Here is a 27,027-nt window from a genome sequence, read left to right on the forward strand (position 1 = left end):
CATGATTTGTGTAAATGTAATTTACTAACTACTGCTCTTGTTAAAAATCTGAAATTGTATTACATTTGGTGAAGAGCACATTATGACTTGTTTAGGACTCGAAACTCAAAGTTTAGGACTTGAGACTTGACTTGAGACTTGTCGGTCTTGACTTGACTCAGACTTGCCTGTCTTGACTTGGGACTTGAGTGCTAAGATGTGAGACTTACTTGTGACTTGTAAAACAATGACTTGGTCCCACATCTGGGATAAGTTCATTAGAGTTAACTGCACCTCAGATTGCAGCCCAAATAAATGTAACACACACATCTCAACATCAACTGTCCAGAGGAGACTGTGTGAATCAGGCCTTCATGGTCGAATTGCTGCAAAGAAACCACTACTGAAGGACACCAATTTTAAGAAGGGACTTGCTTGGGCCAATAAACACGAGCAATGGACATTAGACCGGTGAAAATCTGTCCTTTGGTCTGATGAGTCCAAATGTAAGATTTTTGGATCCAACCACCGTGTCTTTGTGAGACGCAGAGTAGGTGAACGGATGATCACCGCATGTGTGGTTCCAACCGTGACGCATGGAGGAGTAGGTATGATGGTGTGGGGGTGCTTTGCTGGTGACACTGTCAGGGATTTATTTAGAATTCAAGGCACACTTAACCAGCATGGCTACCACAGCATTCTGCAGCGATAAGCCATCCCATCTGGTTTGCGCTTAGTGGGACTATCATTTGGTTTCCAACAGGACAATGACCGAAAACACACCTCCAGGCTGTGTAAGGGCTATTTGACCAAGAAGGAGAGTGATGGAGTGCTGCATCAGATGACCTGGCCTCCACAATCACCCGACCTCAATCCAATTGAGATGGTTTGGGAGGAGTTGTACCGCAGAGTGAAGGAAAAGCAGCTAACAAGTGCTCAGCATATGTGGGAACTCCTTCAAGACTGTTGGAAAAGCATTCCTCATGAAGCTGGTTCAGAGAATGCCAAGAGTGTGCAAAGCTGTCATCAAGGCAAAGGGTGGCTACTTGGAAGAATCTCAAATATATTTTCATTTGTTTAACACATTTTTGGTTACTACATAATTCAATATGTGTTATTTCTTCATAGTTTTGATGTCTTCACTATTATTCTACAATGTAGAAAATAGTAATATTAAAGAAAAACCCTTGAATGAGTTGGTGTGTCCAAACGTTTGACTGGTACTGTATATATATACTGTATAGTATATATATACACTATCGTTCAAAAGTTTGGGGTCACTTATAATTGTCCTTGTTTTTGTACAGTGCAAACATTGTTAATGTTGTAAATTACTATTGTAGCTGGAAACGGCAGATTTTTTATGGAATATCTACATAGGCGTACAGAGGCCCATTATCAGCAACCATCACTTGTTGTGTTAGCTAATCCAAGTTTAGCATTTTAAAAGGCTAGTTGATCATTGGAAAACCATTTTGCAATTATGTTAGCACAGCTGTTGTCCTCATTAAAAAAGCAATAAAATTGGCCTTCTTTAGACTAGTTGAGTATCTGGAGCATCAGCATTTGTGGGTTCGATCACAGGCTCAAAATGGCCAGAAACAAAGCACTTTCTTCTGAAACTCGTCAATCTATTCTTGTTCTGAGAAATGAAGGCTATTGCAAGCGAGAAATTGCCAAGAAACTGAAAATCTGGTACAACGCTGTGTACTACTCCCTTCACAGAACAGGCATGGCGGTAACGATTTAACAGTGGTGACCCACCTCTGCTAAATGAATACAGGGGAAACACAGATAGGGTTGAGGGAATATAGGCCTGAGGGAATAAAGGGTGCAGGGAACAGACGTGTGAGGGGACATAGGGCTGAGGTAACATATATTGAGTGAACATAGGGCCCAGGGATCATAGATCACAGGGATCATAGATCACAGGGCTGAGGGAACACAGGTTGAGGGAACTTAGGGCCCAGGGAACATAGGAGTGAAAGAGAACATAGGGTGGACCCTCCTCTGCTCTGCTAGCCTTCCACTAGCCCTCTGTTAGCCCTCTGCTAGCCCTCCGCTAGCCTTCTGTTAGCCCTCTGCTAGCCCTCCACTAGCCCTTTGCTAGCCCTCCGCTAGCCCTCTGCCATCCCTCTGTTAGCCCTGCGCTAGCCCTCCGCTAGCCGTCTGCTAGCCCTCTGCTCTATGGTACAGGCCAGGGTTAACTTCATTACCATGCTGAGTGCCCGCGCCAGCAATGCCCAGCTGGCACCAGACATGCTCCCTGTCTTTAATGAGTCTGTGCCGTGGCCCCGGAGACAAAGAGCAGTGTGGGAACGTGCCGCCGGGCCTCATTCTCCCAGGACAGACTGCTCCTCTGTGCTCCTGGGTCACTCTGTTATAGCCCCGGCTCTGGAACACATCACAGCCTACTTTCCCCTAATTAGGGGCATCTCACAGAGATGGCCTAACGGGGAATGCTGGATTCAGAGGGACTGAGTCCTTTCCCACACTGAGATGAGAGTATTGCTGTATTCAGGCCTTTTCAGTTTCCTTTAAAACAAATACTTGCTCAGTGGTAACCAATCAGACCCATTTTGAATCAGGGCACTTTTTAATCAGGACACTTTATGCCCGTATACATAAAGTGTCTAGGAGTAGAACATTTGTTGTAAATTCTGAGAATAGAGACATTTTACTCCTACTCTTATGGGTAAAAATAAAAGCTTTGCATGAAGCATCTTCAGTCCCACGTAGTCGACAGTTTAGGAGACCTCATGAGCTATGCTAACCAGCAGGTGTCTTGATAGAAAAATGCAGAGTCAGTGGTTCCTGAGCCACATGCAATTGCTTTCGAGTTGTTGATAGAATGTTTTGATATTTAATTTTTGATATGATCAATCAATTAATAATCTAGACCTACATGCAACAGTATCTCTTGCACTTTTGACAATGATTTCACATAACATGCCTAAAAAAATGTATTTTTATTTTTATTATTTAATTACTGTATTATTTATTTACATCATGTTATTTCAAGTCCCTTTGGAGCGCCTAAAAAAAAATATATATGTTTTTATTATTTAGATGCCTACACATGCCTATAAATTGGGCAATTGAAGGCATCTAGGGAATTATGTTAACTTTGATTGTGTTCAACATTATCGGCAAGTGACTTGATGCCAAAGCTGTTAAAACAGTCATATTTGTAAAAAAAATCTAATGTAAATCCTCTATTATCAACCATCAGAATTGGTAAAAAATATATATGTTACGCGGGGCTTCCTGAGTGGCACAGCGGTCTAAGGCACTGCGTCACAGTGCTGGAGGTATCATTACAGCCCTGGGTTCAATCCCAGGCTGTATCACAGCCGGCCGTGATCGGGAGTCCCGTAGGGCGGCACACAATTGGCCCAGCATCGTCCGGGTTTGGTCGGGGGAGCTTTACTTGTCTCATTACGCTCTAGCGACTCATTGTGGCGGGCCTGGGTGCCTGCAGGCTGACCTCTCTCATCAGTCTGACACATTGGTTAAGTGGGCAAGCGTTAAGAAGCGCGATTTGGCAGGTCATGTTTCAGAGGACGCGTGACTCGACCAAGATTGAAATTGGGGGTAAAATACAAAGCAAAAACTATATATATGTGGTTATGCATGCCAACATATTAGGCAATAATTAAGAGTAGGCAAAGTGATCGTGTCAGATAAATTCTATCATTCGTTTTATCAATGCAACATTTGATTCACAGTCACTTTAAACGTGGTTGTCTGAAGCGTACTATAGAAATCACACCTGGCCATGCCTCATCGCGATTGGCTATTCCCCACCATTTGCAACAATGTCAATGAGCTTCATCACTATCTTTCCTGTGCGGTAGCTTAAACTGTCGTGATTACCAGCGGAGATCAACTTTAATGACGCAACTTTTATTACCTCTGAAGAGTATCTTAAATAACTCTCACGCATCCTGGTAAAAAAAAAAAGAAGGCCACTTGTCTTTTGCTACTAGCACTGATTTTGCTGATAAAAACTTTGTTGAGGGAAAATGTACTTGATATGATTGTGATGTGTTGTCTCACCTAGCTATCTTAAGACATTTGCACTAACTGTAAGTTGCTCTGAATAAGAGCGTCTGCTAAATTACTAAAATGTAAATGCAAAATGTATGAGTTGATTTTACTTCTAGATCAGAGTTTGTCTGTGCAGTGTTACATCATCCTAAAAGCTGGGAGTTTTTTGTTGTTGTCTTCAAACAGGCTTTAACGGGATTCCTAGGACTTTTTCTGAGATGCTTTGTCGATATGTATGTACATTTGTCGATATGTATTGAAAATGAAAATAAAATGTTTGAAGGAAAGAAACGCTTTTTATAAAAATAGCCAAAGCAAAGAACAAGTTCTACTGCAAATTGCCTCTGAATGTAGGGTTATCCAACCTCTTGTCAGAGTGGAAAACACAAGGTCATATACATAACCTACATGTGTTGCCTCATCCAGGCTGTGTAATGGGAATTACCCTGCATATGTATATGAGACAAAAACCAGTAGGGTAGATCACATGTCATTTGATAGTGTTAAAGGCTTCTGATGGCAGCAGGCAGGTCTTAGGGGCAGCCAGTCTCTCGTCTACATGTACAGCCACAGACACAAAGGCATATTATATATAACACACACACACATGCTTGAATGTACACACAAAGCTGTACATGTACAGACATGCATAAATCCACATTTTGATATCCTGTGACTGTTGTGCCTGGTTGTCTGATGCAGTGCTGTGTCTCTCCTCAGATTCTAAAGGCTTGTCAAACCCAGGCGAGGTGGAGGCTTTGAGAGAGAAGGTCTACGCCTCTCTGGAGGCATACTGCAAACAGAAATACCCAGATCAGCCTGGCAGGTACGGATACATGCACCTCCCTCCATAAACGAAGCTTCCCCTAATGTAAATTGTTGTAGTACTGGAGACGGTCTCGAGACTACATATTGAGAGTATTGGTCTTGTCTTGGTGTCCAATAAATTTGTACTCAGTCTTGACTCAGTCTCGGACAGTGAGGACTTCCTGAGACCAGCAGAGACCAGTGGAGTAAAACAATTCAGTTAGCGCATTAAAACCGCTTCGCCAGGCCAAGTATACACACTTTCTTAAAACATGATTATCTTAACAGCCGTATCTATTATAGACATGCTTGCGTATTGGCGAGTGCACTTTTTGTAAAACACAAAGTGCCAGTGGTGTAGCGGAGGATATACGCTGGTATACCCCTTTTTTTTCCGGTGGGCATTGCGCACACTCACTTCTCCCTACTGATGCGTATCAAAGTAGTGTAGTGGAGGTAAATGACTTATCAATTATGTAGTATAATAGAGAAATCATGCACAAAGTAGCCTACACAATCGCAAAGCATGTGAAATATATTCACACAGCCTATGTTTCAGTGGATCACCTGCAGACAGCAGGAGTGTGCAGCTCTCAGCTGGTTGTGGTATGGAGCAGCTGACAGAAGAATGACATCGGTAGCTGGTAGGGTAGGTAAGATGTTTAAACGTAGGATATCTGCCAGTAAATACTAACTAAGGCAACAATGGGTATGCAAACCAGGTATTGAATTTTTTAAATCCTATTTCTGATGCGCATTTGTCATCATGCGCTGTTTGTATCAGGACGTAGACATGGATGGGCCTGGGTGGATACAGGCCCAACCACTGTGGAGCCAGGCCCCGACAGGCCTACCCAATCAGATTTATGTGGTTTAAGCACTTTTGTGGACTTAGACCATCAAATGTTTGTCTTTTCTCAAATAAAAATAAGTGTGATTTTAAGAAAAATACATATGGAAACATAGGATTATTCACATAGGATGCCTTTCCTTCACTGGGCGGGCCGTTTAGGAGAGGATACTTCTCCAGGCACCATTACACCACTGCAGAGGGCTGATGGAAAGAAAGCAGTCACACACAGCATGGTGTTAAAGGATAAGCTGTTCATAAACTGTAACATAATGTAATGAGCCAGTAGGTCCCAATCATAAGAATACAAAAACACAACCATTAAGCATTTCCCAAATGAAATGTACAACTATTACTTCCCATTGCAAAAAAAACATTTGACGTTTAGCACACAAAGTAACCAGTGACCTAAAGTTTAAAGTGAAACTGACAGCGATTGAACTACTTTGATGATATGAAACAAACAGACAATCTTAATATCAATAAAATATAAAATTCCCAGTTTATGCTAAAAAGAAAACTACTTTATATGAGGGTTTAAAAATATTTTCTATTTGACTTAACGTTCCATGTAATACACTAAGGCACTGCTGGCAGAATAGATGGATGCAGTTCAATACATGACTAATATAATTCACCAATACATTTCTTGGTAGTCCAATAAATATTATATCAGGTTATATAATATCAGGTTGTAAATCACAGCTGGCCTGGTACATTGTTTACTGCCTCCATTCAGGATGCACTGTTTCAGTTTCAATTACTCAATATGCTGGACAAATACGGACAAATGTAACTAAGGCTGGGAATGTCATTATAATCAAACTAGCAAGGGCAATGATCACAAGTCAGCCATAACGTGGCTAATAGGCTAGTATACGTATATTTATATATTTATGTAGCAAGTTAAAAACACTGAACCTAATGTTAGCTGGCTAGCTGCTAGGAGGATGACATGTCATGCCATTGGAGGGTGAGTGACTGACTTTTCCCCTCATATCGTTTTTTGGTGGCTACACAGCTTGAGATGCAGGTGTCATTTTATTAGCTAGCAATAACTTAAACGACTATTATACAGTTAGCATATCTGTTGTGTTCGCAAATGCACTCTGGCTATCTACTCCGATTTCAGAGGACTCTCATCTGAGTGTGCCAGAGCGCAGAACAACTGATGAATTTACGAACGAGTAACACCTGCTGAATATTACTGGTGTCAGTAAACGTTGGCAAAAAAAAAGTTATAGTTAGTCAAGAACAGCCTAACCAGCTCTGCTACGGCAAGTAAAATGGTCAGAGTGAGGTGTTCTCTCATTTGTGTCTGGAGGTAGCGAGCTGGCAAGCAAGCTATCCAGTTAGCTTGGGTGCTTGGTTGGGACAAGCATGCATTGGCAGGCGCACTGCAGAAGGACGAGGAGGACACAATTCCCCATAGTTTTCAGTGCAATTTTGACAGCCAAATAGCTGAAAAAGTTTGAGAAGGTTCATAATTCATTAATGCCTGTAAACACTCAGTCCAGTTCAAAGTGAATGATGGCAGGCCCATGTGGCAAATGGCTTGTTTTTATAAAGGTCTATTGTAGCTCTGGTTGGCTATAGCGCACCGGTTTGTATAGACTCCAGTCCTGTACAAGACAAAAAGTTTTTTCCCCAATTGGAAGTTACAGTCTTGTCCCATCGCTGCAACTCCCGTACGGACTCGGGAGAGGCGAAGGTCGAGAGCCGTTAGAGAGAGAGGCGAAGGTCGAGGCGTTATTGATTCTGTTCTTGTGTTTTATGTCTGTACGCTATTTGTATGTCTTGTTTTTTTCTGTTATTTATTAATTTCACTCCCTGTATTTGCTTCCCGACTCCTAGCATACTCGTTACATCTAAGAATTTATGAAAATGTAAAAATGACCATATCTAAGTGGTCGCTTGTCAGATAATTGTGTCATATTCTTTATGGAAGTGTTTATGAACAGATTTTTTGTAAGATTTCTTGTTGCTAAAATGCTGTCATTTCCACTCTAAATGCAACAAAGTTTCACACACATAAGGTATTTTCAAAGAGATGGCTAACAACAGCAAACTCGCTGCAATAAAAAACACAATTCCACTCACCCGGTGATGATTGTTTAAAACTAAATTCTTTAAATGGAGAAGCTAACAAATTAGCAACCATCCTCTTTGATAACGCCTGCTGCAGCCGCTGCAAACTAGCCGACAACAAAAACTAGCTAGCTAGACCGTGGGAAAACTACTGCTCGCTATTGCTCATTGATCTGTTGGCCTTTAAGAAGGCAGAGTTTCTATACGTTTTTGTAAAAAACGATCCCACTCACTAAGTCAAAATGTGATTGGTTGATTCCACTGTCACTCCAGAATGTTGCATAATACAGTTGAATGGCAGATGCCTTTATCTAGCTTCTGATGCCCTAGCCAATGGCTGACTTAGCTAGCTAGATTTATCTCCCCAGAGACAGCAAAGAAAAATCATAATTGGATCTTTATTTCCTCTTCAGTGTTAACCCTTTCCTTTCCAACAAAAACTAAAGATTAAATCAGAACATCATTGAAAATAATAATATAATTATCATTATTTTTTTTATAATCATTATTTTATAAATCCTTAGCCCTTCTCTGAAGGCATAGAGGGCCCATTGCTCCCCCGCTGTGTTGGGTTAGTAATCATTTGTAGAGTGGCTCTATTTTCCTTCAGCATGCATTTATTCTGAATGTCTAAAGAATCTACATGTTGTTCTGAAATCTGAACACAGAAATACTGGACATTTTAAACTCTTATTATGGTGGTGATTTGACAGAATAACAATCGTGGTCTTGAATTGGACTCGCATTTTTCTGGTCTTGGTCTTGACTTGGTGTCACACCCCTTGTCCCCCTCCCGGCTGTCTTCTTCTTGACTCAATTTGCTTCAGTCTTGGTCTTGAATCGGTCTCGCTTTATTTAGGTGGTCTCGAACACAACACTGCCAAATAGGTTATTGTTGAATTGCGACTGTCTGTGAAAAGTATAAAGGCCCAGCCAGGCATATCACAATATTTCAAAATACCAACGCAGGAAACATCGTTTGTAAAGTAAATGGCTATTGCTGTATAGAGCAGACATTGAAAATACTCTAACCTGTAATTTAGATATCAAAATTCTAAACTTAATTGAGTGAACAGTAGGCTATAGACTATCTTATTGGCACCATCGGAGAGCATCGGCCATCCGGTGAATGTGAATATTCACTCTTTATCATTGTTGGATCAGTGACACTTCAAAGTTTGTTTTTGGACAATAACTTCCTCCTCCAGGCTAGATGGACGTCATATTGTAGGCTATTTGTGTCTCCCCTTCTCGTAGGCCTATTATATTGATCAGACAACTTTGTTATTCATTGATCTGTTTGTCAATGTCAGCAGAACAGGCAACTGTCATTTTTGTGGTATTAACCCTTTAACCGTATTCTCAGCCGACTGGTAGAGAATATTTTGACAATGGATTTAGAAGTGGAAATGAAAAAATGATCTTGACTTGAATTTGATTGGTCAATTTCTCCAGCCTTCCTGCATTATAATGAACATAATGTGTATCCTTTTGGGTTGCTGCAGTTGTGGTACTGTGTTGTGGTACTGTGTTGTGGTACTGTGTTGTGGTACTGTGTTGTGGCACTCTTTGCCCACTGTAAAATAAGTCAAAATCAGTCACCAAAGATATGGGATTAAAGGCAGGAATTCAGTGTGTGAGGGATTAATTCTGCACCCTTACTGTTAGTAAAGTCCCTGAAGAGTAGGAATCTGAAGATAAATAGTTAAAATGGAAAAATGCTCAAAAGCAATCATTTGGAAAATAATTTACTCAACCAGGCAGTTGATATTTCAGTAAAAAAATATGTTTGACTTAAAATAGGGTCAATAACCTTTTAATTAAAAATATAAATGAATTGTTGACAACTCAACATAAATTGGTTAAGCCACATTTCATGGCCCATTGGGTCAATTAATCAATATTCAGACTTAAGTTTGCCTATAAAATAATGCCTATAATAGTAACATTGCACTATACACCAATTTAAAACACATTCATTTCAATGTCATTGAATATTCATGTTTGGACATACAAAATTACCATAATTGTTCAAATTTGACAACAGTCCTCATTTAACAATGCTTACCTACCAATAAAAGCCATTACAGAAGACTTAAAGTAAGTTTTGTAATTTAATATGGTATTGCTTTTCTCCTCTCAACCGCTTGGTAGAGCTGTTATTTCCAAAAGAAACATCAAGTTGAAAATAAAATAACAATTGGAAGTTCTTATTTGAGTTGTTAGTAATATGAATTTTAGGTGAAATCATGTTTTTCAAGAAGAGGCAGTTAAAGGATTAAAAAGATTCTGCTAATATCTCCAGTCATATAAACAGTGTAGTAGAATTACATGAGATGTGTTTATAAAAGGCCCATGCATAGTAAGGAGAAGAAATGTATCTGATATGGCCTACTCTACGCCACTACACACTCAGCCAGGCATTGAACGGTCTTTCTTGCAAACAGTGATTGACTTCTATTATTAGCCTAAATTATGACTATTCAGTCTACTCATCACTTTAGGAATAACGTTAGTAGGCTCTTACATCAGTCTGCAAATGCGATGATGCATGGAATGCTTTATTATGAAGGTGATTTTATGGTGAAAATTCACATCCCCAGACTTCAAATTCACGTGCCACATATGCCTGTTTATTCTCTTTTTCTACCCCTCTGTCAGTGTGTTTGGCTGAAAGTGCACTGTCTGCTTTCTGTATTGTATATGTAGACTACAGTATATGACAGATGTCTCAATTCTGTCATGGGCATCCCTTTCATGAATCACTGTACATCAGCATATGAGACAACATCTTGTCTTACATCCACCTCTTATTTTCTGTCACATTAATCACAGTTATATTGTGTCTTTGATGGGCTAGGTTTGCCAAGCTGTTGCTGCGGTTACCAGCCCTGCGATCCATTGGTCTGAAGTGTCTGGAGCACCTGTTCTTTTTCAAGCTCATCGGGGACACGCCCATCGACACCTTCCTCATGGAGATGCTAGAGGCGCCCCACCAAATGACATAACTGCAGGCGGGGCGTCGCCCATGTTCCCCTCTCCCCCTCCGCCTCTAACCCCTCTGGATACGGAGGGTGGTCCTGCAAACCACTCCCCCTCGAGAGATTATGCGACATCATTGGATCTAGAGAAGTCCCCTCTCTTTGATGTGTTTCAAAAAACAAGTTAAATGTCCATGGGTCTGTTTTATACACTGTATATATATATATATATATATATATATATATATATATATATATATCTATATATATATATGAACTCATGAGATGAATTGAAAGACAACAATGGACTGGTGATGAAACGGACCAAGGAGAAAGGAAGTGTTTTAAGCCATTGTTTTGTAATGTGAAACAACCACCAAGAAGATCAGGTGTTGAAGGTAGGTCTGTTTGCAGGTGTATTTTGAATTGCGGCGGTTTCATCAGCGGCGTAGGTTTTGGGAGAATCGTGTTTTGGACTTGTTGAAGAGAGCCGGGACTGCATGGGCTGTCCCTGGCTCTGTTCGGAAGCGTCTCACTTTCAGGACTAACTTAAGGGAGATTGGTCCGTTTGCAGGGGGGAGGAACGAGGCAAGGTCTTGTCCGGTCCAATTCGTTCAGGTGCTGTGGAGTTTAATCCGGTCAGGTCCGGTTGGGTCTGTTTTGAGGTGTACTGTATGTGTTTTGGGAGAGAAGGACTCAAGAGGTGGGACCATGCAGATGAACAGTGCTCCACTCAGGTCCCTCAACCCAAACTCAGCCGCTTCTCCATGTCTCCTTATTCTATTAGCACTGTGTGAACATGAGAGGAGGGATGCTACGTCGCTACATCGGTCCAGTTTTCAGAGGCTCAGATAGCTTTAGTGACTGATTGGAGTGAACGCCTGCAGTGTGGCGTCTTAGGCCCAGAGCTGGGTTACCTTCATGTGGCCTGAAAAAGCTTATCTCTGGCACTACTCATTCTGTTGTACTGTACTGACATTAGGGGCAGTGTGAATCTGGATTCACCCTCACATAAGCCCTATACTACATGTGCATTGCTGTGTGCTCTGGAAGGTTGGCACAGGAAGGCAAGGAAAGCAAACAGATGAGAGTTCTCATCGCTCTACTACAAGCATTGTTCCTTTTTCCTGTTAAGGTGACAACAACATTACGAAGAACAGGACAAATGGTTTGTAGGGAAATACAGTCAACTGATCTGAAAGTTTTAAATTGATGCCACGACTTTGTCATGTGTCCCTCCACCTCTGAGACCATTCGTTTCTGCTCCTTCTGTGAATTACAACACACCATAATCAACCTCCACACAGCAACCAAGCATGCTGTTCCTCACAGTGTAACCTAGCTTTAGAATGGCCTTTGACCTGTACAGGATATTTCAAAAGTATTGATGGTATTTGTTAAAATATATATATATTTAGCAAAATTTGCAATTACCTCTGTTTTCATCCCTCAAACTCTGTTCTCTACCCCCCCCATGTCAAACAGCCCCATGTCAAACAGTTCATGGGAGAAGTGCTTCAATGAAGTCATGTTTATGGTGTGATGTTCTCTCATTTGGATTGTGGAGCCCATGCTCCTCCATTGCAAACTTTGGCCCAGACCGTCCACTCTGACAGGAGGATGTAGGCCTGGTGAAGAGAAACAGAGACCCTTGCCTGCTCTACTGCCCAGCCTCCCCTCACCCTCAGAGGAATCCACACCCTGCACTTCTCTGGACAACCCAGTTTCATTTAAGTCAAACTGAAATGTTAAATATGTAACATTATGTATAAATCTGCTATATGCCCATATTGCGCATTTTGTTCTTTCTATGCTGCAGCTGCTGCATAACTATGCATCAAGCATTTCTCCAAAGATTGTCCAGAGATAGTGCGGTTTCGTTGTTATTATAAAGGGGTGGTTAAACCCTGTCCCGAAGGACAGCAGACTGCTTTGGATTAACCATCAACTCTAGCAGAGCTCCAGGACCAAGTTCATCAGCCCCACATGATAGCAGACTAGAGAGAGCTAGAGAGACTTAAACAGAGGAGGGGTTGACCAGCGAGAATAGGGAACTTGGTGGCTGTAGGAGGGCTGTGACTTCCCCCTAGTGGAAGAGATGCACAACTGCTACATTACTTGAATTTTGTACAAGTATTTAATCAGAAAAGGCACTTTTTCATGACATTATCAATATTCATTTTCCTCTTTGGTCAGACAAAACCTCAATTGAATAAGTAGCAATAACCACAGCAGGATTGATTGACAAGTCCTGAGTCCAAATCTAGTTCATGTATTTTAGTGAGGTGGATGAATTTTCATTAGGTCTTATTTCAAACTATTCAGGAAACAGATAAATTACTGTTCAGGCCAATTCTGTCTAAACAGTATTTTTATCTGGTCTAAATGGTAATTGTCAGTCAGGAAAAAACTACTGAAAATGAATTGGCTCATTGTTCAAATGATTCCAACTTAAAGCACTAGTAGAGGTAGTTCTCTGGAACATGAGGTCAAATCAGACTGGCACCCCAAATAAAAGTTCAGAAAAATAACCACATTTTGATGATTATCCAACTTTTTAAAAAATGTACACCTAATCTCCTCTCTTGCGTATGATCTCTCCTTTTCTGAGCTTGATTGGGTTCATGTGATTTAAGCCCCAGGTATATATATAGTGTATGTAAAAGCCATACTCAGATGTGCAAGCTCACTCCCTCCTGCAGGAAATGGACTGATATGATTACTTAGGTAGAATAAATAGCTTAGAAAAATGCTTTATAAACCATAAAGCTCTATTTTGTCTATATGTATATGTGTATATATTTATAAATATATATAAATCCCTTCCGTACATTTGTCCAGTCAATTTTAGCAAGAGGGAGACAACTATTTCAGTTGAAACTATTCTGAGCCAGGAAAGATTCCATCGTGTTATACGCAGTAGTTTTTTGGTGTAAAAAAAATGTAATCTGAGTTCTACCTTGATTCTCTAAAAGTCAACCAGCAGAATACCAGCAGCTCAAAGCCCTAAGAGAAGGTCCCTTGCCAGCTAACAGCAGTTATATATGCGACCTGAAAACAGCAAAAAACCTGGTTAATACACTCAAAATACACAAAAAGCCCTCCAAAATGAATTGTTGCTAAGCTACTTGTACATTCAACAATGTTATCAGGAGATGCTGACCTCATGACACGATCACTGCTTTCTTTGTTCCATAAACAGTCAAAAGTAATGGGGGAGAAAAACACAAAAAATATATTTTTGTACAAATGTAATTTCATCCCTTGCTTATGTACCCTGTTCCCCCCCCCCCCCCCCCCTTTTCCTCATGTGGGCTGTTGTATACATTGTTTTGAGTTAATGTTGATTTGAAATGGGGCAGGAAAAAAAATCTGACCATGTATGGTCAGGGTGAGGAGCGGTTGGCAATGACACCCTGATAACTGTCATCTATACTTTGTGGCTTTTTTGGCCTATCGTTACAAGATGGGATTGTCCTCTTTTAGATTGTTTATTTTTAGGGAGATGGAAAAAAGCATCTGTTCTTTGTGGGTTGTTATCGGATGTTCTTTCATGGAAAGAAAAAAATAAAACAAATCTCTAATTAAACTTTCTTGATGCTCCTCGTCTTTGTGCTGTTGTGTTGTACTCTCTCCTAATAGGATATTACATTTACTGTCCTCAGTCAAAAGGTTACAGGGACTTTGTTGAGAAAGTGTCACTGACAACCACATTTTGTACATCTTTTAAAAAAATGCTCTTTATTAAGTCACAAGTTATAGCTGTCAAATGCAAATACATATTCACAAAATCCAGATTGACTAAACGCATATACAGAATTTCATGCAGCCCTTGATACCACTGCAGTGATAAGATAATCCAGAAAACAGGAGAGCAGGAAAAATGACCATTTGGGGAATGAACTACTAGCTGTTAAGACAAAGAGAACGATACAGAAAGACAGCTAAAATATTACTTGTCTAACAAACAATACATATGTTGTAGTAATACAGTATGTACAGAATGAAGAGCACAAAATAAACAGGTATTTGGTCACTGCTATGAAATCACCACCAAGTTGTGTTAAATGTAATGACAGCCAGACACGGAGTTAGTACCAACTGAACGACAATGGACTGGAAGCATCTCCAAATTAAATATTCTAAAATAATCATTCAAATGAAAAACAGCCTCTTTAGCTTTCATTTCTTTCTTCACAAACATTACTTTGAATTATTACCTTCTTGAGTATAGCAGGATTGACTTGAAACCAGTAAATGCACTGGCAGTACAGGTAAGTGCACCTTCAATGTAGGCTCTTGTCGATATACTTCACAACCCACCAACCATCTCACTGACTTGTCACGGTCCCATTTACATCCAATGTGAATTCTAAAAAGCATCAGTTGAGCCCCAACACTAATGTACAGAATCAGAATACATCTTGTAAAATGGAGAAGTGAGTTCGAAACAAGGCAGTGCTTGCTGTTTCAGAGCATAGTGTCGATATCAAACTAGAGAAACTGTCAGTTGAGTGACTTGTAGAGAAGTGGTTGAGGAAAATGCTCCCAACATGGTTATGGAAATCCCCCTGATGAGGACAGAAAACCTTTTAACCCTCTTCAACACCTTTCGAACTTTGAACAGATTCCTTTAAAATAAATAGAACATAAAACCAATCTCAGGTGCTGCCATGCATGAGACTTTTTGTTTCAAAGCCTCTTGGTACTGAATGTTTACCAATATTGGAAATTTGACAGTTACCACTTATCTTTCAGCCTGGTTTTAGAGCCATCTGTGCTATCATGTCAACTCCATGTTTGGCAAGACAGCACAAACCAATCCGGGTCCTGGCTACTAATCTACTATATTCTAATGAGACTTACAGTTGGTCAAAGTGAGATGTCAGACACCAGTGAAACAGTCCATTACTCTGAAGGGGAAAAAAACACCTGACATGGGGGATAGGATTACTTACTCGAGGCCAATGCAATCTGGCTTGATTGGTAAAATATAAGATCAAAACGTGTATCAATACTAAGACACCTACAGAGATTAAATCATGAGATACCATATGACTACTTTCCTCATGAAGGACAAAAGTTGATTCTCGTATTTCAATTGAAACACAAACCTCCAGCTCACAGTAACAGTAAGGCAGAGATGGTAGAGCATGTAAGGGCACAAGCAAGACCAAGTAGAGGGTTGTGGTGGTTTGGTTGGGGTTTGCTCTGGTTCTGGAGGAAGGGAAGGTATGTGGTTGTGGTGATGTTCTGAACTTGCATTCATTTTGTTCTTCCAGTTGAGGCTCAGTCCTCAAAGCATTCGGGCCCAGATTTCTCAGCAGAAAGTCCTCTTTTCCTCAAATGAAAAGTTTAAAAAATCAAATGAAAATAAAATAAGCATGCCCAGGATGCAGAGGCTTAACAGTCGCTCCTCCACAGTTTGATAGTTTTGTCGTTTTCTAGCGCCGCAGACGCAATGATGTTCTCTGTGGGGTGGCAGGCAGTAGAAATCACCACATCTAGACACAGAGGATGGGAGGGAAAAGAGAAAAGCAGAATTAAACAAAGATATTGTGAGTAACAGTGTGTTCAAACAGTGAGATTGCCACCATGTATTTCACCACAAAGTAAAAGTAATCCGTTTCATCAAGCTCTTGCCATGACTCTCCTCTACCTGTATGACCCTGTAGTTTCTGTACGATCTCCTTGGTCTGCAGGTTCCAGATGTACACCATGTTGTCCTCCGAGCCAGAGACAATCCACTGTGGGATGCAGAGCATAAGGAAGAGAAGGACACTTCAGTAGAAGCTATGGGTAAAAGCATACAAGTCATCTTCTTGAAAATCTATTTCTAAATATGCATGCAAGAGGGGATGGGTTTACCTTTCCACCTGTGACAGAGAAATTAGCAAATATGCAGTACTTCTCGTTTTTGTGGCCGGTGTATGTTTTCAAGCACTGGAATGAGAGGGGAAAACGTATTGAAAAGAACATGTAGAGTTGAAACATTTCAATCAAGAGTATTCCTATGTTTGGATCAAATTGCAACAAGAGTGAGACATCTGACATACACTATATATACACAAAAGGATGTGGACCACTTTTCAAATGAGTGGATTTAGCCATTTCAGCCACACCTGTTGCTGACAGGTGTATAAAATCGAGCACACAGCCAAGGAATCTCCATAAACAACATTGGCAGTAGAATGGCCTTACTGAAGAGCTCAGTGACTTTCAAAGTGGCACCGTAATAGGATGGCACCTTTTCAACAAGTCAGTTCGGCAAAATTCTGCTCTGCTAGAGCTGCCCCGGTCAAATGTAAGTACTGTTATTGTGAAGTGGAAACATCTAGGAGCAACAGCAGCTCAGCCGCGAACTGGTAGGCCAGACAAGCTCACAGAACAGGACCGCCGAGTGCTGAAGGGCGTAAATATTGTCTGTCCTCGGTTGCAACACTCACTACAGAGTTTCAAACTGCAGAGATCCAAACGTCCTCTGGAAGCAATGTCAGCACAATAACTGTTCGTCGGGAGCTTCATTAAATGGGTTTCCATGGCCAAGCAGCCGCACACAAGCCTAAGATCACCATACGCAATGCCAAGCATCGGCTGGAGTGGTGTAAAGCTCGCCGCCATTGGACTCTGGAGCAGTGGAAACGCGTTCTCTGGAGTGATGAATCATGCTTCACCATCTGTCAGTCCGACGGACAAATTTGGGTTTGACGGATGCCAGAAGAACGCTACCTGCCCCAACGCAGACCCAACTGTAAAGTTTGGTGGAAGATACATAATGCTCTGGGGCTCTTTTTCATGGTTCGGGCGAGGCCCCTTAGTTCCAGTGAAGGAAAATCTTAACGCTACAGCAATGACATTCTAGACAATTCTGTGCTTCCAACTAGGTGACAACAGTTTGGGGAAGGGCCTTTCCTGTTTCAGCATGACAATGCCTCCATGCACAAAGCAAGGTCCAGAGGAACTTGACTGGCCTGCACAGAGACCTCAACTCCATCGAACAACGTTGGGATAAATTTGAACCTCGACTGCGAGCCAGGCCTCGTCGCCCAACATCAGTGCCCGACCTCACTAATGCCTGTAGCTAAATGGAAGCAAGTCCCCGCAGCAATGTACCAACATCTAGTAGAAAGACTTCCAGAAGAGTGGAGGCTGGTATATCAGCAAAAGGGGGGGGGGGGCAACTCCATATTAATGGCAATGATTTTGGGATGAGAAGTTCGACAAGCTGGTGTCCACATACACTACATGGACTAAAGTATCTTACCTTTCCTTTGCTGTAGTCCCAAAGCTTCAGGGTGCTGAAAAACAAAAACAAACCACTGTTAGAAGACAGAATCCCAAAATAAACAATAGTGAATAATTCATTTGCATCTATGAGTGATGAAGAAGCCTTTCTTTATAGATTTGCTTGAGCGTTCCTTCCCATTGAAATGAAACTCCTTGGTCTAGTGGTACTGGACAGTGTAATAGGTCCCCCTACTGGTGCAATACTGCATGACAAGACTGTGGTACTGGACATGTCACAGCCTACTACATTTCAGGGAAAGTGACAGTGCTCTACAGTCTAACACTCACTTGTCCAATGTGGCAGCCAGAATGTATTTGCCGTTTGGTGAGAACTTCACAAATGACACGGGGGGGTTGTCATCATCTGCACAAGACAGAAAAATTAAGAATTTACTCCCAGAAAAATACTATAAAATGTGATATTTCCTATATGACACAGAAGAGACAATTCTGGCTGGTGAAGCTTACCAATTAGTGTTTTCAGACATTGTCCTGATGCGGTGTCCCAGATCCGGCTATGGACAGACAAGAGATAAACATTTTCAGTTTCATACATTTCTCCACCAATATCACAAATGATATAATGATTTAATACATTCAAATAATACTCCTCATTAACATTCCTCATATTTATGTTACATTGGCCATCATATAAACTCAGATGTTCTCTCAGGTCATCAAGTTACTCTTACAGGCATTTGGTGAGTCAATATCTTTGCCAAGTACATTCAACAAAACAGGAGAAAAAGTGTTCATTTCCCTCACCAGAGACCATCGTAGCTGCTGGACACAATCAGTGAGCCATCTCTGTTGAAATGGACCTGTACGGCAATATAGATCAGAGATCTATTCACACTTACCAGAGGGTGTGATAATCAACTACTACATGCTCATAAGCAGAACACCTATTATATGAAGTTGAATGTTTATAAGATTCATATAAGGTGTCCCCATGCACAGATGGGTGCAGTACTTACAGCAGAGACGGGGTCGGAGTGGGCCGGCAAGGTCTTCAAGCATTTGCCAGTTTTTACATCCCATATCCGCACGCTCTCGTCAAACTAGAAGAGAACAATTCATGTTAGCACACAACTATGCAACAAATATTCATAACTCCTTGATGGAAATCATGGTTAGCAATAACATTTTCTATGTACACATATACAACAGGAATTCTGCATTAGTGTATTAGTAGGTAGGACTCACCGATCCAGACACGATGAGATTAGACTGGGGGTTGAAGTTGCAGCAGAAGACATAGTTGCTGTGGCCTTTCAACGTCTTCAAGCATTTACCCTGCAATAAGGAAAGGATTGGGTTTAAATTAAACATGTTCACGGTATGAGCTCATTATGGTCGATCGAGCATCCACGGCATAGAGGGCCCCGAATCAGCGATTATGATGTATTTGCAGAGGAAGCTGTTAGAGCAATGACATGCTAGCTGTTCCGGGAGAGACTTCCAGTCATTCTAACGCTAGATAGCATGGGCTCGCGAAACCACCTCTAACTTCCTTCATAATGGACGCAGAGACATACAAATGGTATCCATGAGTTCATCTGACTCTGGGGAAGTAGAACGTCTCACACTACTCCTTTATTGACGGCATGACGTGGGTGAAAAATGAATCCGTATGCGGTGTACATTTTTAAAATGTTAATCACGTCTTTGTGTCATAAATAATCCTTGGTTCCTGCCTGTGCTTGGTAAAGATATGAGAGAGGGCGACATGACGACCCCCCCCCCCCCCCCCCTAACCCTATGAACCATGCCCATGTTAAAAAAAAATATCATACAATGTGATTTTCTGGATTTTTGTTTTAGATTCCGTCTCTCACAGTTGAAGTGTACCTATGATTGATAAAAATGACAGATCTCTACATGCTTTGTAAGTAGGAAAACCTGCAAAATTAACAGAAAAGTAGGCTTACCTGGAATAATTATATCATTTTTATCAATCTGATGGGCTTTTGGTCTGTCATGACATATGCAGCAGCAAAAACATCACTTGACCAGCACAATCCTCTCGCACTTCATTTCCTATTTTTTTTCCAGACATCAAAAACGTTCTTCTGATGTGATTTAAGCATCGATATGGACTCAGAACACCCCATTTCTATTGTTTCTATATAAATAATTGTAATTGAGAGTGAAAAACATTTTTTTAAATGATACAGAAAACGTGTCTATTTGAGAGCCAGGAAAACAATTGAGCAGCTTGCAACATGTTTCAAAGTGTAAAAGGAGCTCCCATGCTAGAAAAGGTTGGAGACCCCTGCCTTAGAATATGCTCTTTCCAGTAGGTAATATAAATGTAAAACGTCTGACCGGCATGAACCTCGCTTTTTGGTAAGCTCCATTCCGGGGAGATTACTTTAAAAAGAGATATTACAAATGTAAATAAATACGACACCAAAATAACGCTCTCTGCGCTTCTAGTGTTAAACTGCCGCAAACCAATTTTCCATTGTGGGACAAAGTGAAATACTTCTAGTACTATATTTCGGAGAAAAAAAACTACCCATCCTGCCTCTCTTACCGAGCTGACGTCCCAGATCTTTAGAGTCTTGTCATCAGATGCTGAAACAAGTAGGTTGGAATCTGAGGACCAGGCGACATCCGAGATACCCTGCAGATGAGAAGTGAAAGATCAACTTGGTTAGTCACACTAAAAGCACTCACAGCAGTGAAAAAAATAGAGAATACTTTCAAGGCACTGTACATAATCACTACAAATAGTATAATGGAAACTTGAACTCACAAGTTTGTGTCCCGATATTGTTTTCTCAAACTTTCCATCGTAAGCTCCCCAAATTTTGATCAGTTTGTCAGCAGCTGTAAAACATATTTCAAGGCTGGGTACTTTAGCCTTTTCAACTGAAATATACTGTTATCATGCAAGATTATCAGATCATTTACATTGAAAAGACATTGTATTTAAAGCAGAGATCTGCGACTGGAGAAATAGCACCACTGGCTGCCCCAGGTGCATTTGTTATTGTTTTGAGTAAATGTGAATACAGCCTGGTAGTAAAAAATGCATCGTAGTACATTCTCTGCTGTTCTGTCACGCTTACAATAATGTGCAATGATGTTCGGTGTTTGAAGTAACGTCTTTGTTTTAATATTGCAAACGGACGTGGCAGTTTCACTGCTATGGATCGCATCTTTAATGACATTTTATTGTCACAACTTGTGCATGCACCTATCAGGCCTAATAGTAATATTCAGTAGACCTACTGTTGTAAGACCACCTAAAGCACTCATCATAAACTTACATGAACTGGCAAGCCACTCTCCACTGGGACTGAACTTGACAGACGAAACTGCTTTTGTGTGGCCGGCTAATGTGAATTTCAGGGTGTAGTTAGGCTTGACTGGTGCTGACTAAATATGGGAAGAAAACAAACAAAACCACATTGGAACCGGAAAGCAATTCCGTTAATATCTGTGGATGCATTTAAGGCAATTTTCATTTAAAAAAAGGTTTTGACACAATGAAAATAGCAGAGACACAGGACAACATATATATTTGGCTATTATATATTTTCAAGTATCAGGCTGTTAATCAACACAGGCCACAACGAACCAATGGGGTAGTAGCCTATCTGTACATCTCCAATGTAAAATATAGCTGCAAGCAGCAATGCCAGGGTTCAAGCTTTGGCCCCACTGCATAGAGTACCACTGTATGAGTCATAATACCCATAAAACCAAGCGGTCAAAGAGCGAAATGCTTTCAATTGTTTTAACACCATACATTTTTCCCCATTGGAAATGTTATATACAATTAAAATATGGGCTGTGTTTCGTGTAGGATTACCCTGGCATGACGTTTTCATAACTGTGTAAATCTCTCTCGGACAAGGTGACTTTATCAATATATTCGCCTGTATTTACTCCTCAAAAATGAAATGCTAATTAGCTGTTAATGTGGATATCATAAAGAACTATAAATGCCATGATCTGGACGAAACTGCCAAATCAAGGCAAAGGTAAGAATCTTCGGATTAACTATCATATGTTAGCCAAATGTAGTAATGAATAGTTTTAAATTGACAATACCTGTTAGCAAAGGTGTCAGCTAGAGATGACATGCAGGAGCTTGCAGGGATTTGTAGTTTTGCATGATGTCTACTTTGATTTTAATTAGCATTTTCGATTCAGAGTAAACAGGGCCAAATTGTCACGCCCTGGTCGAAGTATTTTGTGTTTATCTTCATTTATTTGGTCAGGCCAGGGTGTGGCATGGGTTTTTGTATGTGGTGTGTATGTATTGGGATTGTAGCTTAGTGGGGTGTTCTAGTTAAGTCTATGGCTGTCTGAAGTGGTTCTCAATCAGAGGCAGGTGTTTATCGTTGTCTCTGATTGGGAACCATATTTAGGCAGCCATATTCTTTGAGTGTGTCGTGGGTGATTGTCCTTAGTGTCCTTGTTCTGTGTTTATTGGCACCAGTATTAGGCTGTTTCGGTTTTTTGTTACGTTTATTGTTTTGTATTTAGATTCGGTTTGCTTCAGTTGAATAAACATGGATCGCAATCTACACGCTGCATTTTGGTCCGACTCTCCTTCACCACAAGAGAACCATTACAGAATCACCCACCACAAAAGGACCAAGCAGCGTGTCAACAGGCAGGAGCCACAGGAGAGGCAACAGAGGCAGCAGCAGCAGGAGCAGCAGCAGCTGCAGTGGGAGAGGCTGCACCACCTGGATAAATGGACATGGGAGGATGAACTGGACGGTAAAGGACCCTGGGCTCAGCCTGGAGAATATCGCCGCCCCAAAGAAGAACTGGAGGCGGTGAAAGCTGATAGGCGCAGGTATGAGGAGGCAGCACGGCGAAGTGGATGGAAGCCCGAGAGTCAGCCCCAAAAATGTATTGGGGGGGGGCTCACAGGGAGCATGGCTACGCCAGGTAGGAGACCTGCGCAAACTCCCTGTGCTTACCGGGGGGCTAGAGAGACCGGGCAGGCACCGTGTTATGCAGTGGTGCGCACGGTGTCCCCAGTGCGGGTGCATAGCCCGGTGCGGTATATTCCAGCTCCGCGTATCGGCCGGGCTAGAGTGGGCATCGAGCCAGGTAAGGTTGGGCAGGCTCGGTGCTCAATAGCTCCAGTGCGCCTGCACGGTCCGGTCTATCCAGTACCACCTCCACACACCAGCCCTCCGGTGGCAGCTCCCCGCACCAGGCTTCCTGTGCGTGTCCTCGGTCTAGTACCACCAGTGCCAGCACCATGCATCAGGCCTACAGTGCGCCTCGCCTCTCCTGCGCTGCCGGAGTCTCCCGCCTGTTCAGCGCAGCCAGAGCCTTCCTCCTCTACAGCGCTGCTGGAGTCTCCCGCCTGTTCAGCGCAGCCAGAGCTGCCAGTCTACATGGAGCTGCCAGTCTACATGGAGCTGCCAGTCTACATGGAGCTGCCAGTCTGCATGGAGCTGCCAGTCTGCATGGAGCAGCCAGAGCTGCCAGTCTGCATGGAGCAGCCAGAGCCGCCAGTCAGCGTGGGGCAGCCAGAGCCGCCAGTCAGCGTGGAGCAGCCAGATCTTTCAGTCTGCCAGGATCCGCCAGTCAGCCAGACTCTTCAGGATCCGCCAGTCAGCCGGGATCTGCCAGAACCGCCAGGATCCGCCAGATCCGCCAGTCAGCCAGGATCCGCCGAAATCACCAGCCAGCCAGGATCTGGTAGATCCATCAACCTGCCTGAGCTGCCCCTCAGTCCTGAGCTGCCCCTCAGTCCAGTGGGGTTCTGGGTGAGGACTACTAGGCCATGGTCGGCGGCAAGGGTGGACTATCCAAGGACGCGAGGAGAGGGGACTAAGACATTGATTGAGTGGGGTCCACGTCCCGCGCCGGAGCCGCCACCATGGACAGACGCCCACCCGGACCCTCCCTATTGTTTTGAGGTGCGTTCGGGAGTCCGCACCTTAGGGGGGGGGGGGGGTTCTGTCACGCCCTGGTCGAAGTATTTTGTGTTTTTCTTCATTTATTTGGTCAGGCCAGGGTGTGGCATGGGTTTTTGTATGTGGTGTGTATGTATTGGGATTGTAGCTTAGTGGAGTGTTCTAGTTAAGTCTATGGCTGTCTGAAGTGGTTCTCAATCAGAGGCAGGTGTTTATCGTTGTCTCTGATTGGGAACCATATTTAGGCAGCCATATTCTTTGAGTGTGTCGTGGGTGATTGTCCTTAGTGTCCTGATTCTGTGTTTATTGGCACCAGTATTAGGCTGTTTCGGTTTTCGTTACATCTATTGTTTTGTAGTGTTTGTATTTAGATTCGGTTTGCTTCAGTTTAATAAACATGGATCGCAATCTACACGCTGCATTTTGGTCCGACTCCTTCACCACAAGAGAACCGTTACACAAATATATTGATGAAAGTCACCTTGTCCGAGAGGGATTTATATGGTTATCAAAACACGCCAGGGTAAGCCTACACAAAACAGTCCTTATTTTAAGTGTTTAAAATCCCCTATGGGGAAAAAGGAATGGTGGAAAAACCATTTCCCTGTTCGATCGCTAGATTTAATGGGTATTATGACACTTCCACTGTGGGGCTATATGGTGAGACCTTGGTCCATAGACGCAATGTATCAACTTTTGTGCAGATTGATCATTCGGTGCTAGTAGCGCTTTAAGTTCAAAATTCTAAATGACAGTTTATTAATAAATAAATAAACACAAAATGGCGGAATATCCATCATGACGGACCTTATGGGCCATTGAGGCAAATTTGTTCCTTGTGAGGAGAGGGACCAATGTACTGAATTTCAGGAGTCTATTTCAAACAAGGTGAGGGATCTGAGCTTTCAAAGTTTGCATTCTCAATCGTTTGTTATAGCTCCACCATGTGGCAAATTGACTCTTCGCTAAGCCTCGCCCAATAATGTTGGGTAACCAATCACAGCGCTCCAATAGATAGCAACTATTGTTGAGTACAACACCTAGGACAGGCTCACGTTTAAATCGTATGAGTCAGTGAAGGCTACCTTGAGTAAAAAAAAAAAAAATATGTTTAAATGGCTAAATAATTTAACAGTGCACCAAGAGTACTTGCTACTGTGATTCCTGAAATGCAGAGCCTGTTGGGAGTATTTTTCTAATCCGAAATAAAACTTTTGTTACATTGTTAGATCAGCCGGTTAGCTAGCTCTCGGTCTCATTGACGACCAAAAGTTGCTAACGCTAGCTAGCCACTTAATCACTTGTTTTCTAAAGATGTATGTTTGCTAATATAGCAATGTTATGAATACAACTAGAAGACATCAGGATAGGATTTGAGGACTTGGACCCATAGAAAACATCAGTCGTATTAGGTCTAGCTTGAACCCATACCTTGCTCTGGCTGGCAGATGCAGATGTTTTAGTGGCCTCCGTTTCTGGTTTCTTCTCCTCTGTTGCCATGGCGATATTGATGGAGCTGAGGGAGCAGGGGGAACAGTTAGTGAAAGCACGCTGGACAACCAGTCTACGAATGAGGAATGCAATTAGAAAGCAATGTTAATATATTATGTTAAGATGAAGATAATGTCAAGTGAAATGCAACGATAGGAAATTGTATAGGTCCAACACAAGACCAATGTAAGTTGCTACCCTGACAGCTAGGTTAACGTTAGCCTGTAGATGAAGATTACAATATTGGATATGATATTGAAACCTAGGTACAGTTATGTTAGTAATGTAAATTACCACCACATAAACTAGCTAGCTTCCTATCCAGTCATGGCTGGCACCGTGTAGCTTAGCTTAGTAGTTAGATAGCTTGCATGGTGAAATAGTAGCTAGCCAGCTTGCTAGCATAGATCTAGCTAACTGCCATTGCAAGTAAACAAATGACCATGAGTTAGCAAGCTAGCCTAACATTAACCGCAGTTGTGGAAGCTAACGTTCAATAGCCCCACTATGGACAGACGCAGGGCCTGTCTTTCTAGCTAGCTAGCTAATGTTGTTTGCGAACACTCGTATGTCTTGTTGGTGATAATAGTTTTAATCCAGGTATTGTATGAATCCTACCCTTCGAAAGATAAACTAGTTAATTTGCCTAGCTAGTAAATGTGCGTTATTGCATATGCAATGTAAACTCTGCTAGCTAACGTTAGCTACTCCATTCAAACAAAACAATCAGGGATACTCACGGTAAGGCCCGATGTTAAACTGTAATTGCTCGGCCAACTATTTTAATTTAGACACAAATCTGATCAACTGCACGAATATATTTAGCGGTTGAATATATTTTCTCCCTAACTGAGCAAGGGAAAATAAATCAAGGGCCAGTTCGTTTTAGTTTTGCCAGAGTTCAAGCGAGGAATGTGGTAGTGAAGACGCCCATTGCGCATGTGTGATTCTTCAAGAGCAGAAGGGAAGAGCCCAACTCCGCGGAAAATCGGTCTCCCTCCAGCAGGTGACGTTTTTTCGTTGTTTCGCCCACCAAGCAAGGAGTTTTTGTTTGGAGGTCAGTGAGTGTCACATTTGGTCAACAAAACATGTATGACTTATTTTCTACGTGAGGTTTATTTGATCGAATAGAAGTTTCGTAATGCTTAAGTTATGAGTGTACTGATATGAGTAAGACATGTGAAATCCCGTCAACTATAAGAAAAAACACTTTATATATGTTTGTTTTTATTTTTTATTTAACCAGGTAGGCTAGTTGAGAACAAGTTCTCATTTACAACTGCGACCTGGCCAAGATAAAGCAAAGCAGTGCAGCACAAACAACAACACAGAGAGTTAGTTACACATGGAATTAACAAACATACAGTAGAAAAAAAATATACAGTGGGTGCAAATGAGGTAGGATACCGGAGGTAAGGCAATAAATAGCCGATATCAGTGTCTTGAGTCTCGAATAGGATATATTCAGGACATGAGGCTAGTAGCATAGCATATTTCTCCATTGAATAGAGCCAGTTGATGTCAACAACCCTCATCGAATATTCAAAAGTTTTACAATAATGATATGTCTCGACCAATCCAAAGAAAGGATAGG

The 27,027-nt window shown here is 41.8% G+C and overlaps 2 protein-coding genes across 8 annotated transcripts in view; one reads left to right on the forward strand and one right to left on the reverse strand.

Moving 5' to 3' along the window:
• The window catches only part of LOC109874298 (retinoic acid receptor RXR-alpha-A), a 137,922-nt gene extending 123,574 nt beyond the window's left edge, over positions 1–14,348 (forward strand). For all 7 annotated transcript variants that reach the window (XM_031808888.1, XM_031808889.1, XM_031808893.1 and 4 more), the window contains exons 10-11: positions 4,750–4,855; positions 10,635–14,348. In XM_031808888.1, coding sequence (XP_031664748.1) covers positions 4,750–4,855; positions 10,635–10,782 — 254 coding nt within the window. In that variant the 3' untranslated portion in view covers positions 10,783–14,348. The remainder of the gene's footprint in view (positions 1–4,749; positions 4,856–10,634) is intronic.
• A 120-nt stretch (positions 14,349–14,468) lies between these two features.
• LOC109874067 (WD repeat-containing protein 5) lies at positions 14,469–26,380 on the reverse strand. Its single transcript, XM_020465821.2, has 14 exons — positions 26,174–26,380; positions 25,374–25,458; positions 21,321–21,429; positions 20,804–20,877; positions 20,582–20,671; positions 19,249–19,338; positions 19,020–19,103; positions 18,808–18,863; positions 18,511–18,557; positions 18,331–18,406; positions 18,020–18,053; positions 16,624–16,698; positions 16,415–16,502; positions 14,469–16,259 (listed from the first exon to the last, which is right to left on the reverse strand). The coding sequence occupies exons 2-14, from the start codon at positions 25,440–25,442 to the stop codon at positions 16,159–16,161; spliced, it is 993 nt and encodes a 330-aa protein (XP_020321410.1). The 5' UTR covers positions 25,443–25,458; positions 26,174–26,380; the 3' UTR covers positions 14,469–16,158.
• Between the last annotated feature and the right edge of the window lie 647 nt (positions 26,381–27,027).

The sequence above is a fragment of the Oncorhynchus kisutch genome, linkage group LG29 (genome assembly GCF_002021735.2).
Source record: "Oncorhynchus kisutch isolate 150728-3 linkage group LG29, Okis_V2, whole genome shotgun sequence".
Lineage (NCBI taxonomy): Eukaryota > Metazoa > Chordata > Actinopteri > Salmoniformes > Salmonidae > Oncorhynchus > Oncorhynchus kisutch.

What these genes read in the sequence shown, in the direction of transcription:
- LOC109874067 (XM_020465821.2), bottom strand. Translation starts at nt 25,442, where the DNA reads ATGGCAACAGAGGAGAAGAAACCAGAAACGGAGGCCACTAAAACATCT. An exon ending in AGCAGCTACGATGGTCTCTG is followed by an intron (nt 18,558 to 18,807) that starts GTGAGGGAAATG and finishes GTCTGTCCATAG; the next exon opens with CCGGATCTGGGACACCGCAT. An exon ending in CTGGCTGCCACATTGGACAA is followed by an intron (nt 18,054 to 18,330) that starts GTGAGTGTTAGA and finishes TTTGTTTTTCAG; the next exon opens with CACCCTGAAGCTTTGGGACT.